Source organism: Oncorhynchus nerka, linkage group LG10 (assembly GCF_034236695.1).
Source record: "Oncorhynchus nerka isolate Pitt River linkage group LG10, Oner_Uvic_2.0, whole genome shotgun sequence".
In the NCBI taxonomy this organism is placed as follows: Eukaryota; Metazoa; Chordata; class Actinopteri; order Salmoniformes; family Salmonidae; genus Oncorhynchus; species Oncorhynchus nerka.
In genome coordinates, this window is record NC_088405.1 from 6,091,438 (window position 1) to 6,107,578 (window position 16,141).

A 16,141-nucleotide genomic window follows, 5' to 3' on the forward strand; every position below is an offset into this window, starting at 1 on the left:
ATTGTGTGACTTATGGACTGTCCTTATAACCTCCAGGTTGAAGTCGACCATCAACAGGAGTCCAGTCATGCTGTTCATGAAGGGCAATAAAGAGGTACGTAGGTGTCACTGTATAACAGGACAATAAAGAGTTACGTAGGTGTCACTGTATAACAGGACAATAGAGGTACGTAGGTGTCACTATATAACAGGACAATAAAGAGGTACGTAGGTGTCACTATATAACAGGACAATAAAGAGTTACGTAGGTGTCACTATATAACAGGACAATAAAGAGGTACGTAGGTGTCACTGTATAACAGGACAATAAAGAGGTACGTAGGTGTCACTATATAACAGGACAATAAAGAGGTACGTAGGTGTCACTGTATAACAGGACAATAAAGAGGTACGTAGGTGTCACTATATAACAGGACAATAAAGAGGTACGTAGGTGTCACTATATAACAGGACAATAAAGAGGTGTCACTATATAACAGGACAATAAAGAGTTACGTAGGTGTCACTGTATAACAGGACAATAAAGAGGTACGTAGGTGTCACTATATAACAGGACAATAAAGAGGTACGTAGGTGTCACTATATAACAGGACAATAAAGAGGTACGTAGGTGTCACTATATAACAGGACAATAAAGAAGAGGTGTCACTATATCATAACAGGACAATAAAGAGGTACGTAGGTGTCACTATATAACAGGACAATAAAGAGGTACGTAGGTGTCACTATATAACAGGACAATAAAGAGGTGTCACTATATAACAGGACAATAAAGAGGTACGTAGGTGTCACTATATAACAGGACAATAAAGAGGTACGTAGGTGTCACTATATAACAGGACAATAAAGAGGTATGTAGGTGTCACTGTATAACAGGTCAATAAACCTGTGTGTTTGTTTGGTCTGTGTACTTAATGGAATAGAATGGGGGCAGCAGGTAGCCTAGTCGTTAGAGCGTTGGACTTGTAACCGAAAGGTTGCTAGGTCGAACCCCGAGCTGACAAGGTAAAAATCTGTCATTCTGCCCCTGAACAAGGCAGTTAACCCAACTGTTCCTAGGCCATCATTGTCAATAAGAATTTGTTCTTAGCTGACTTGCCTAATTAAATAAAGATTAAAAAAAATATACATATAATAAAATGGAATAGAAAAGGAGAATAGGACTTGAATATAATTGCAGTTAATCATAAATAAATGCTGCAGAAACATACATGGACAATAAACTGAGGCTTGTGTTTGGCCTACATAATACTATTCTAATATAACTCCAGTACATTACTTCAAGAGGTACCAGTTGGCCTACATAATACTATTCTAATATAACTCCAGTACATTACTTCAAGAGGTACCAGTTGGCCTATATACTACTATATAATACTATTCCAATATAACTCCAGTACATTACTTCAGTTGGCCTATATACTACTATATAATACTATTCTAATATAACTCCAGTATATACTCTATATAATATATAGTATATAATATGGTACAGTTGGCCTATATACTACTATATAATACTATTCTAATATAATATATAGTATATAATATAGTACAGTTGGCCTATATACTACTATATAATACTATTCTAATATAACTCTAGTACATTACTTCAAGAGGTACCAGTTGGCCTATATACTACTATATAATACTATTCTAATATAACTCCAGTATATACTCTATATAATATATAGTATATAATATAGTACAGTTGGCCTATATACTACTATTCTAATATAACTCCAGTATATACTCTATATAATATATAGTATATAATATAGTACAGTTGGCCTATATACTCTGCCAATCTAGTAGATAAGGACAATTGGTATTGCATACATTTCAACAGAGTTGAGGCTAATCTGAAATCAATAATATTCTGCACCTCACAGAGCAGTGGGATCCCCCCCCCTTCTCACACACACACACACAGACACACACACTAATGGTTCAGGAGTACCCCAAACCCCCTCACACACACACACACAGACACACACTAATGGTTCAGGAGTACCCCAACCCCCCCCAGACACTAATGGTTCAGAGTACCCCAATTCTGCCCCCAGACACACACACACACACACACAGACACGAATGGTTCAGGAGTACCCCCAGACACTAATGGTTCAGGAGTACCCCCCCCAGACACTAATGGTTCAGGAGTACCCCCAGACACTAATGGTTCAGGAGTACCCCCCCCAGACACTAATGGTTCAGGAGTACCCCCAGACACTAATGGTTCAGGAGTACCCCCCCAGACACTAATGGTTCAGGAGTACCCCCCCAGACACTAATGGTTCAGGAGTACCCCCCCCAGACACTAATGGTTCAGGACCCCCCCCCAGACACTAATGGTTCAGGAGTACCCCCCCAGACACTAATGGTTCAGGAGTACCCCCAGACACTAATGGTTCAGGAGTACCCCCCCCCCCAGACACTAATGGTTCAGAGTACCCCCCCCAGACACTAATGGTTCAGGAGTACCCCCAGACACTAATGGTTCAGTACCCCCCCCTCCTACCTCTTCATATTGATGGCTGCTGCTCTCAGATGAAGACATATCTTCAGAGTAGTTTCACCCAGCTCCTCTGTGAATCCCTTCTCTCCCTTTGGTTCTATCTGGAGACACGGATCTTTATTTCCTTTTCCCTCCATTTCTTAAAAGACCGTTTCTAAGTGGGGTCCTGTGAAACCAATAGCAAGTTGAAACTTGCTCAATGAAAGCTTGAGTTTGGTTTCATTCCTGGAGGGAAGAAGTCCTAACTCCTCCTGCTTAACTAGGCAAGTCGGTTAAGAACAAATTCTTATTTACATTGAAGGCCTAGGAACAGTGCCTTGTTCAGAATGACATATTTTTTACCTCGTTAGCTTGGGGATTCGATCCGGCAACCTTTCGGTTTACTGGCCCAACGCTCTAACCACTAGGCCGCCATTTAAAACCATGTGTTATCTTGAAAGCATTTCTCCTACTCACTCAGAAAACACCATTTTGTATATTAGCTATTTGAAAAGATCTTTGTCTTAAAAAGAAACATTGCTTCCTGTGATTTTGTTCTGCAATAAAATGGTTTTGTGTGGACTCACCCATTGAAGGATCTGAATTGAGTTAATATGTTGATTATAAAGTGTATGTTCTTTGTTAAGATACTGGCATGGGTATGATTATGTTATCTGTTTGGTTTCTAAAGTCTGTTTTTCTTCCTGTATCTGTAGCAAGCCAAGTGTGGATTCAGTCTTCAGATACTGGAGATAATGAACAGCTCAGGGTGAGGTAACACCACTATATCACGATACTGGAGATAATGAACAGCTCAGGGTGAGAGAACACCACTATATCATGATACTGGAGATAATGAACAGATCAGGGTGAGAACACCACTATATCACGATACTGGAGATAATGAACAGCTCAGGGTGAGAACACCACTATATCATGATACTGGAGATAATGAACAGCTCAGGGTGAGGTAACACCACTATATCACGATACTGGAGATAATGAACAGCTCAGGGTGAGAGAACACCACTATATCATGATACTGGAGATAATGAACAGCTCAGGGTGAGAACACCACTATATCACGATACTGGAGATAATGAACAGCTCAGGGTGAGGTAACACCACTATATCACGATACTGGAGATAATGAACAGCTCAGGGTGAGAACACCACTATATCATGATCAGCTCAGGGTGAGAACACCACTATATCATGATACTGGAGATAATGAACAGCTCAGGGTGAGGTAACACCACTATATCACGATACTGGAGATAATGAACAGCTCAGGGTGAGAGAACACCACTATATCACGATACTGGAGATAATGAACAGCTCAGGGTGAGAGAACACCACTATATCACGATACTGGAGATAATGAACAGCTCAGGGTGAGAGAACACCACTATATCACGATACTGGAGATAATGAACAGCTCAGGGTGAGAGAACACCACTATATCACGATACTGGAGATAATGAACAGATCAGGGTGAAGTAACACCACTATATCATGATACTAGAGATAATGAACAGCTCAGGGTGAGGTAACACCACTATATCATGATCATGAACAGGGTGAGGTAACACCACTATATCATGATACTGGAGATAATGAACAGCTCAGGGTGAGGTAACACCACTATATCACGATACTGGAGATAATGAAAAGCTCAGGGTGAGAACACAACTATATCACGATACTGGAGATAATGAACAGCTCAGGGTGAGAATACAACTATATCACGATACTGGAGATAATGAACAGCTCAGGGTGAGAACACCACAATATCACGATACTGGAGATAATGAACAGCTCAGGGTGAGAACACCACTATATCATGATCAGCTCAGGGTGAGAACACCACTATATCACGATACTGGAGATAATGAACAGCTCAGGGTGAGGTAACACCACTATATCACGATACTGGAGATAATGAACAGCTCAGGGTGAGAACACAACTATATCACTGGAGATACTGGAGATAATGAACAGATCAGGGTGAGAACACAACTATATCACAATACTGGAGATAATGAACAGATCAGGGTGAGAACACAACTATATCACGATACTGGAGATAATGAACAGCTCAGGGTGAGAACACACCGATATCACGATACTGGAGATAATGAACTGATCAGGGTGAGAACACCACTATATCACGATACTGGAGATAATGAACAGATCAGGGTGAGGTAACACCACTATATCATGATACTGGAGATAATGAACAGCTCAGGGTGAGGTAACACCACTATATCACGATACTGGAGATAATGAACAGCTCAGGGTGAGGTAACACCACTATATCACAATACTGGAGATAATGAACAGCTTAGGGTGAGGTAACACCACTATATCATGATATTGGAGATAATGCACAGCTCAGGGTGAGAACACCACTATATCACGATACTGGAGATAATGAACAGCTCAGGGTGAGAGAACACCACTATATCACGATACTGGAGATAATGAACAGCTCAGGGTGAGAGAACACCACTATATCATGATACTGGAGATAATGAACAGATCAGGGTGAGGTAACACCACTATATCATGATACTGGAGATAATGAACAGATCAGGTGAGGTAACACCACTATATCACGATACTGGAGATAATGAACAGATCAGGGTGAGGTAACACCACTATATCATGAAACTAGAGATAATGAACAGCTCAGGGTGAGGTAACACCACTATATCATGATCATGAACAGGGTGAGGTAACACCACTATATCATGATACTGGAGATAATGAAAAGCTCAGGGTGAGAACACAACTATATCACGATACTGGAGATAATGAACAGATCAGGGTGAGAACACAACTATATCACGATACTGGAGAAAATGAACAGATCAGGGTGAGAACACCACAATATCACGATACTGGAGATAATGAACAGCTCAGGGTGAGAACACCACTATCATGATCAGCGCAGGGTGAGAACACCACTATATCATGATACTGGAGATAATGAACAGCTCAGGGTGAGGTAACACCACTATATCACGATACTGGAGATAATGAACAGCTCAGGGTGAGAGAACACCACTATATCATGATACTGGAGATAATGAACAGCTCAGGGTGAGAGAACACCACTATATCACGATACTGGAGATAATGAACAGCTCAGGGTGAGAGAACACCACTATATCATGATACTGGAGATAATGAACAGATCAGGGTGAGGTAACACCACTATATCATGATACTGGAGATAATGAACAGATCAGGGTGAGGTAACACCACTATATCACGATACTGGAGATAATGAACAGATCAGGGTGAGGTAACACCACTATATCATGATACTAGAGATAATGAACAGCTCAGGGTGAGGTAACACCACTATATCATGATCATGAACAGGGTGAGGTAACACCACTATATCATGATACTGGAGATAATGAACAGCTCAGGGTGAGGTAACACCACTATATCATGATCATGAACAGGGTGAGGTAACACCACTATATCATGATCATGAACAGGGTGAGGTAACACCACTATATCACGATACTGGAGATATTGAACAGCTCAGGGTGAGAACACAACTATATCACGATACTGGAGATAATGAACAGCTCAGGGTGAGAATACAACTATATCACGATACTGGAGATAATGAACAGCTCAGGGTGAGAACACAACTATATCACGATACTGGAGATAATGAACAGATCAGGGTGAGAACACAACTATATCACGATACTGGAGATAATGAACAGCTCAGGGTGAGAACACAACTATATCACGATACTGGAGCTAATGAACAGATCAGGGTGAGAACACAACTATATCACGATACTGGAGATAATGAACAGCTCAGGGTGAGGTAACACCACTATATCACGATACTGGAGATAATGAACAGCTCAGGGTGAGAACACAACTATATCACGATACTGGAGATAATGAACAGATCAGGGTGAGAACACAACTATATCACAATACTGGAGATAATGAACAGATCAGGGTGAAAACACAACTATATCACGATACTGGAGATAATGAACAGCTCAGGGTGAGAACACAACTATATCACGATACTGGAGATAATGAACAGCTTAGGGTGAGGTAACACCACTATATCATGATATTGGAGATAATGAACAGCTCAGGGTGAGAACACAACTATATCATGATACTGGAGATAATGAACAGCTCAGGGTGAGGTAACACCACTATATCACGATACTGGAGATAATGAACAGCTCAGGGTGAGGTAACACCACTATATCACGATACTGGAGATAATGAACAGATCAGGGTGAGGTAACACCACTATATCACGATACTGGAGATAATGAACAGATCAGGGTGAGGTAACACCACTATATCACAATACTGGAGATAATGAACAGCTCAGGGTGAGGTAACACCACTATATCACGATACTGGAGATAATGAACAGGGTGAGGTAACACCACTATATCATGATACTGGAGATAATGAAAATATCAGGGTGAGGTAAAAACACTATCACGATACTGGAGATAATGAACAGGGTGAGGTAACACCACTATATCACGATACTGGAGATAATGAACAGCTCAGGGTCAGGTAACACAACTATATCACGATACTGGAGATAATGAACAGCTCCGGGTGAGAACACAACTATATCACGATACTGGAGCTAATGAACAGCTCAGGGTGAGAACACAACTATATCACGATACTGGAGATAATGAACAGCTCAGGGTGAGGTAACACCACTATATCATGATACTGGAGATAATGAACAGCTCAGGGTGAGAACACAACTATATCACGATACTGGAGATAATGAACAGCTCAGGGTGAGAACACAACTATATCACGATACTGGAGATAATGAACAGATCAGGGTGAGAACACAACTATATCACGATACTGGAGATAATGAACAGCTCAGGGTGAGAACACAACTATATCACGATACTGGAGATAATGAACAGATCAGGGTGAGAACACAACTATATCACGATACTGGAGATAATGAACAGCTCAGGGTGAGGTAACACCACTATATCACGATACTGGAGATAATGAACAGCTCAGGGTGAGGTAACACCACTATATCACGATACTGGAGATAATGAATAGATCAGGGTGAGGTAACACCACTATATCACGATACTGGAGATAATGAATAGATCAGGGTGAGGTAACAACACTATATCATGAACAGGGTGAGGTAACACCACTATATCACGATACTAGAGATAATGAACAGATCAGGGTGAGGTAACACCACTATATCACAATACTGGAGATAATGAACAGCTCAGGGTGAGGTAACACCACTATATCACGATACTGGAGATAATGAACAGGGTGAGGTAACACCACTATATCATGATACTGGAGATAATGAAAAGATCAGGGTGAGGTAAAAACACTATCACGATACTGGAGATAATGAACAGGGTGAGGTAACACCACTATATCACGATACTGGAGATAATGAACAGCTCAGGGTCAGGTAACACAACTATATCACGATACTGGAGATAATGAACAGCTCCGGGTGAGAACACAACTATATCACGATACTGGAGCTAATGAACAGCTCAGGGTGAGAACACAACTATATCACGATACTGGAGATAATGAACAGCTCACGGTGAGAACACAACTATATCACGATACTGGAGATAATGAACAGATCAGGGTGAGAACACAACTATATCACGATACAGGGTGAGAACACAACTATATGGAGAAAATGAACAGCTCAGGGTGAGAACACCACTATATCACGATACTGGAGAAAACGAACAGCTCAGGGTGAGAACACCACAATATCACGATACTGGAGATAATGAACAGCTCAGGGTGAGGTAACACCACTATATCATGATCAGCTCAGGGTGAGAACACCACTATATCATGATACTGGAGATAATGAACAGCTCAGGGTGAGGTAACACCACTATATCACGATACTGGAGATAATGAACAGCTCAGGGTGAGGTAACACCACTATATCATGATACTGGAGATAATGAACAGCTCAGGGTGAGAACACAACTATATCACGATACTGGAGATAATGAACAGATCAGGGTGAGAACACAACTATATCACGATACTGGAGATAATGAACAGATCAGGGTGAGAACACAACTATATCACGATACTGGAGATAATGAACAGCTCAGGGTGAGAACACAACTATATCACGATACTGGAGATAATGAACAGCTCAGGGTGAGGTAACACCACTATATCACGATACTGGAGATAATGAACAGCTCAGGGTGAGGTAACACCACTATATCACGATACTGGAGATAATGAATAGATCAGGGTGAGGTAACACCACTATATCACGATACTGGAGATAATGAATAGATCAGGGTGAGGTAACAACACTATATCATGAACAGGGTGAGGTAACACCACTATATCACGATACTAGAGATAATGAACAGATCAGGGTGAGGTAACACCACTATATCATGATACTGGAGATAATGAATAGATCAGGGTGAGGTAACACCACTATATCACGATACTGGAGATAATGAATAGATCAGGGTGAGGTAACAACACTATATCATGAACAGGGTGAGGTAACACCACTATATCACGATACTAGAGATAATGAACAGATCAGGGTGAGGTAACACCACTATATCATGATACTGGAGATAATGAACAGATCAGGGTGAGGTAACACCACTATATCACAATACTGGAGATAATGAACAGATCAGGGTGAGGTAACACCACTATATCACAATACTGGAGATAATGAACAGATCAGGGTGAGGTAACACCACTATATCACAATACTGGAGATAATGAACAGATCAGGGTGAGGTAACACCACTATATCATGATACTGGAGATAATGAACAGATCAGGGTGAGGTAACACCACTATATCACAATACTGGAGATAATGAACAGATCAGGGTGAGGTAACACCACTATATCACAATACTGGAGATAATGAACAGATCAGGGTGAGGTAACACCACTATATCATGATACTGGAGATAATGAACAGATCAGGGTGAGGTAACACCACTATATCACAATACTGGAGATAATGAACAGATCAGGGTGAGGTAACACCACTATATCACAATACTGGAGATAATGAACAGCTCAGGGTGAGGTAACACCACTATATCATGAACAGGGTGAGGTAACACCACTATATCACGATACTGGAGATAATGAACAGATCAGGGTGAGGTAACACCACTATATCATGATACTGGAGATAATGAACAGATCAGGGTGAGGTAACACCACTATATCATGATACTGGAGATAATGAACAGATCAGGGTGAGGTAACACCACTATATCACAATACTGGAGATAATGAACAGATCAGGGTGAGGTAACACCACTATATCATGATACTGGAGATAATGAACAGATCAGGGTGAGGTAACACCACTATATCATGATACTGGGGATAATGAACAGATCAGGGTGAGGTAACACCACTATATCATGATCATGAACAGGGTGAGGTAACACCACTATATCATGATACTGGAGATAATGAACAGATCAGGGTGAGGTAACACCACTATATCATGATACTGGGGATAATGAACAGCACAGGGTGAGGTAACACCACTATATCATGATCATGATGGTTAGTATCTTGTCTGTGTTTCCTGTTTGCAGGGTGGAATACAGCACCTTTGATATGATGGTTAATATCTGGTCTGTTTATAATATGATGGTTAATCTGGTCTGTTTATAATATGATGGTTAATTATCTGGTCTGTTTATAATATGATGGTTAATATCTGGTCTGTTTATAATAATGGTTAATATCTGGTCTGTTTATAATAATGGTTAATATCTGGTCTGTTTTATAATAATGGTTAATATCTGGTCTGTTTATAATATGATGGTTAATATCTGGTCTGTTTATAATAATGGTTAATATCTGGTCTGTTTATAATAATGGTTAATATCTGGTCTGTTTATAATAATGGTTAATATCTGGTCTGTTTATAATATGATGGTTAATATCTGGTCTGTTTATAATAATGGTTAATATCTGGTCTGTTTATAATATGATGGTTAATATCTGGTCTGTTTATAATGATGGTTAATATCTGGTCTGTTTATAATAATGGTTAATATCTGGTCTGTTTATAATGATGGTTAATATCTGGTCTGTTTATAATAATGGTTAATATCTTGCCTGTGTTTCCTGTTTGCAGGGTGGAATACAGCACCTTTGATATCCTGGAAGATGAGGAGGTAAAAGAGGCTGTATCTGTCTATGACATTTGCAAAACCATGTTGGTGAAACCTAAAGATGTTTTTCTACATGTTGACGTGGTTTTCTTCCTTTATCTTCCAATCACCGATGTCCAGGTTAGACAGGGTCTGAAGACATACTCAAACTGGCCAACGTACCCTCAGCTATACGTCAATGGAGAACTCATTGGCGGGCTGGACATTGTGAAGGTGAGAATTGACCATAATTGCGCTTATTACCTCCACTTAGTTCTGGACTAGTCTGAATATGTCTATAAACCATTTACAATGGAGATCGTCCATTTAAAATAGCTTTTTAGTCCTAAACTAGGCTGAATCTGTGTCTGGGGAAAACCAACCCTTATAGGATCAGCCAGGCATGTCACAGTGTCATAGACAGAGGCAACAGCAGTACCACAGACTCTCCACCAGGTGTCACTAAAGCACCGCGTTCTGTTTTCTTAGCCTGCTTAATGTCGTCATGCCATGTGCAGTCAGACAGGCAGCATGAAGGGGGGGGGGGGGTCATCCTCGGTAGTAAAAAAAGCACAGAGGAAAAGATTGGTGTAATGTAAATACCCAGGTTTCTTAGTGAACTACATTAAACCATGGCTAAGGGAAGGTTACACAACATTGAGATAGTATAGTCCCCAGTGTGTCTAGACAACATTGAGATAGTAAGGTCCCCAGTGTGTCTAGACAACATTGAGATAGTAAGGTCCCCAGTGTGTCTACACAACATTGAGATAGTAAGGTCCCCAGTGTGTCTAGACAACATTGAGATAGTAAGGTCCCCAGTGTGTCTAGACAACATTGAGATAGTAAGGTCCCCAGTGTGTGTCTACACAACATTGAGATAGTAAGGTCCCCAGTGTGTCTAGACAACATTGAGATAGTAAGGTCCCCAGTGTGTCTAGACAACATTGAGATTAGTAAGGTCCCCAGTGTGTCTAGACAACATTGAGATAGTAAGGTCCCCAGTGTGTGTCTAGACAACATTGAGATAGTAAGGTCCCCAGTGTGTCTAGACAACATTGAGATAGTAAGGTCCCCAGTGTGTCTAGACAACATTGAGATAGTAAGGTCCCCAGTGTGTCTAGACAACATTGAGATAGTAAGGTCCCCAGTGTGTGTCTAACAGTAATCCTCTGTTAGATATGCCTACTTATTTCACCAAGGGCCTTGCTTTGCATAAACTAGGCCTGTAGTCCGGGTGGGTTTAAAACAGTGTATTTCCCAGTAGTGGCTAGTGATGTCAGCTGGAGTTCAGTGTTAATAGATCACCTGTCAATCACGGTTCTTTATAAGGACTGCATTGTGATAACATGTCACTGTTCTTTATGAGGACTGCATTGTGACAACATGTCACTGTTCTTTATGAGGACTGCATTGTGACAACATGTCACTGTTCTTTATGAGGACTGCATTGTGATAACATGTCACTGTTCTTTATGAGGACTGCATTGTGACAACATGTCACTGTTCTTTATGAGGACTGCATTGTGATAACATGTCACTGTTCTTTATGAGGACTGCATTGTGACAACATGTCACTGTTCTTTATGAGGACTGCATTGTGACAACATGTCACTGTTCTTTATGAGGACTGCATTGTGACAACATGTCACTGTTCTTTATGAGGACTGCATTGTGACAACATGTCACTGTTCTTTATGAGGACTGCATTGTGACAACATGTCACTGTTCTTTATGAGGACTGCATTGTGACAACATGTCACTGTTCTTTATGAGGACTGCATTGTGATAACATGTCACTGTTCTTTATGAGGACTGCATTGTGACAACATGTCACTGTTCTTTATGAGGACTGCATTGTGATAACATGTCACTGTTCTTTATGAGGACTGCATTGTGATAACATGTCACTGTTCTTTATGAGGACTGCATTGTGATAACATGTCACTGTTCTTTATGAGGACTGCATTGTGACAACATGTCACTGTTCTTTATGAGGACTGCATTGTGACAACATGTCACTGGGTTTCATGAGACAGGAGTTGTCTGTGTCTCTATACATAGTTAGTTTAATGAGACAGTAGTCCTCTGTGTCTCTATACATAGTTAGTTTAATGAGACAGGAGTTCTGTGGGTATCTATACATAGTTAGTTTAATGAGACAGTAGTTCTCTGTGTCTCTATTCATAGTTAGTTTAATGAGACAGGAGTTATCTGTGTCTCTATACATAGTTAGTTTAATGAGACAGGAGTTCTCTGTGTATCTATACATAGTTAGTTTAATGAGACAGGAGTTCTCTGTGTCTCTATTCATAGTTAGTTTAATGAGACAGGAGTTCTCTGTGTCTCTATTCATAGTTAGTTTAATGAGACAGGAGTTCTCTGTGTCTCTATTCATAGTTAGTTTAATGAGACAGTAGTTCTCTGTGTCTCTATTCATAGTTAGTTTAATGAGACAGGAGTTATCTGTGTCTCTATACATAGTTAGTTTAATGAGACAGGAGTTCTCTGTGTATCTATACATAGTTAGTTTAATGAGACAGGAGTTATCTGTGTCTCTATACATAGTTAGTTTAATGAGACAGGAGTTCTCTGTGTATCTATTCATAGTTAGTTTAATGAGACAGGAGTGCTCTGTGTCTCTATTCATAGTTAGTTTAATGAGACAGGAGTTCTCTGTGTCTCTATTCATAGTTAGTTTAATGAGACAGGAGTTCTCTGTGTCTCTATTCATAGTTAGTTTAATGAGACAGTAGTTCTGTGTCTCTATACATAGTTAGTTTAATGAGACAGTAGTTCTCTGTGTCTCTATACATAGTTAGTTTAATGAGACAGGAGTTCTCTGTGTCTCTATACATAGTTAGTTTAATGAGACAGTAGTTCTCTGTGTCTCTATACATAGTTAGTTTAATGAGACAGGAGTTCTCTGTGTCTCTATTCATAGTTAGTTTAATAAGACAGTAGTTCTCTGTGTCTCTATACATAGTTAGTTTAATGAGACAGGAGTTCTCTGTGTCTCTATACATAGTTAGTTTAATGAGACAGTAGTTCTCTGTGTCTCTATACATAGTTAGTTTAATGAGACAGTAGTTCTCTGTGTCTCTATTCATAGTTAGTTTAATAAGACAGTAGTTCTCTGTGTCTCTATTCATAGTTAGTTTAATGAGACAGTAGTTCTGTGTCTCTATACATAGTTAGTTTAATGAGACAGTAGTTCTCTGTGTCTCTATACATAGTTAGTTTAATGAGACAGGAGTTCTCTGTGTCTCTATTCATAGTTAGTTTAATGAGACAGGAGTTCTCTGGGTATCTATACATAGTTAGTTTAATGAGACAGGAGTGCTCTGTGTCTCTATACATAGTTAGTTTAATGAGACAGGAGTTCTCTGTGTCTCTATTCATAGTTAGTTTAATGAGACAGGAGTTCTCTGGGTATCTATACATAGTTAGTTTAATGAGACAGTAGTTCTCTGTGTCTCTATACATAGTTAGTTTAATAAGACAGTAGTTCTCTGTGTCTCTATACATAGTTAGTTTCATGAGACAGTAGTTCTCTGTGTCTCTATACATAGTTAGTTTAATGAGACAGTAGTTCTGTGTCTCTATACATAGTTAGTTTAATGAGACAGTAGTTCTGTGTCTCTATACATAGTTAGTTTCATGAGACAGTAGTTCTCTGTGTCTCTATACATAGTTAGTTTAATGAGACAGTAGTTCTGTGTCTCTATACATAGTTAGTTTAATGAGACATGAGTTCTCTGTGTCTCTATACATAGTTAGTTTAATGAGACAGTAGTTCTGTGTCTCTATACATAGTTAGTTTAATGAGACAGGAGTTCTCTGTGTCTCTATACATAGTTAGTTTAATGAGACAGTAGTCCTCTGTTATAGTTATTGTGCATCAATGGAGTATTTGTTTCTGATGCTGTTGGAAGGTTACATGACAGGTCCAGTAGGCTGTTATTTTCTCAGGTATCAGCTGGTATGAAGGTCAGACCTGTATTGACATGTGTTCTGTGTTTTTACAGGTCAGACCTGTATTGACATGTGTTCTGTGTTTTTACAGGTCAGACCTGTATTGACATGTGTTCTGTGTTTTTACAGGTCAGACCTGTATTGACATGTGTTCTGTGTTTTTACAGGAGCTTAAAGACAGTGGAGACCTTTCTTCTGTCCTGAGGGGTGAATGCTAGATTCCTGTAGTACTGTTACTGTGATGGGAATGAGCTATGGACTACTGCACTCTTCCTTCCCCTCTCTACCCTCTTCTTCCTCTCTCTACCCTCTTCTTCCTCTCTCTACCCTCTTCTTCCTCTCTCTACCCTCTTCTTCCCCTCTCTACACTCTTCTTCCTCTCTCTACCCTCTTCTTCCTCTCTCTACCCTCTTCTTCCTCCCTCTACCCTCTTCTTCCTCTCTCTACCCTCTTCTTCCCCTCTCTATCCTCCTCTTTCTCTCTACCCTCCTCTTTCTCTCTACCCTCCTCTTCCCCCCTCTACCCTCCTCTTCCTCTCTCTACCCTCCTCTTCCTCTCTCTACCCTCCTCTTCCCCTCTCTATCCTATTCCCCTCTCTATCCTCTTCTCTACCCTCTTCCCTCTTCTCTCCCCCTCTCTGAAATACATTATATTATCCATCCATTGATTTTTCTGAACATGGCTCAGGTGTCCAAATGAACCTGATTGATCAACCTGCATTCTGCCATCAGCTGCAAATATAATAAAGTCATCCATGATGCTACCTGACTGGTTTCCTTATTTGTCTTTTCAACCTTAAAGAACACAGCAGTCAGAGCAAAGAACTAGAACCTTAGAACACAGCAGTCAGAGCAAAGAACTAGAACCTTAGAGAACACTGCAGTCAGAGCAAAGAACTAGAACCTTAGAACACAGCAGTCAGAGCAAAGAACTAGAACCTTAGAGAACACTGCAGTCAGAGCAAAGAACTAGAACCTTAGAACACAGCAGCTAGAGCAAATACATAGAAGTGGCCTCCCCATTCAAGTCAATGATGACATAATGAGTAGACTGGCAGCCCTTCCACAGGTCATTGGGCCCCTCCCTCCATAGAGATGGACGTGGTGCACAGGTCATTGGGCCCCTCCCCTCCCTCCATAGAGATGGACGTGGTGCACAGGTCATTGGGCCCCTCCCTCCATAGAGATGGACGTGGTGCACAGGTCATTGGGCCCCTCCCTCCATAGAGATGGACGTGGTGCACAGATCCTTGGACCCCTCCCTTCCCTCCATAGAGATGGGCGTGGTGCACGCAGAATGTTCCCCAGTACTGGAAGGCGGGGCCTGAGTGACAACGTTTGTGAACCCCTGCTATAGATTGTGTTGTTTATCGTTTTCTTACATTTACATGGTTACAGTGCATTCAGAAAGTATTCAGACCATCGCAGCGCCAGCTGTGCCTCCAGATA

The 16,141-nt window shown here is 40.6% G+C and overlaps 1 protein-coding gene across 2 annotated transcripts in view; it reads left to right on the plus strand.

The window, feature by feature from the left end:
• Positions 1 to 15,456, plus strand: part of LOC115122588 (glutaredoxin 3-like) — a 54,074-nt gene extending 38,618 nt beyond the window's left edge. For both annotated transcript variants that reach the window (XM_065022943.1, XM_065022944.1), the window contains 5 exons: positions 37 to 94; positions 3,214 to 3,266; positions 10,703 to 10,742; positions 10,860 to 10,952; positions 14,861 to 15,456. In XM_065022943.1, the coding sequence (XP_064879015.1) occupies positions 37 to 94; positions 3,214 to 3,266; positions 10,703 to 10,742; positions 10,860 to 10,952; positions 14,861 to 14,911 (295 nt within the window). In that variant the 3' untranslated portion in view covers positions 14,912 to 15,456. The remainder of the gene's footprint in view (positions 1 to 36; positions 95 to 3,213; positions 3,267 to 10,702; positions 10,743 to 10,859; positions 10,953 to 14,860) is intronic.
• The last annotated feature ends 685 nt before the right edge of the window (positions 15,457 to 16,141 follow it).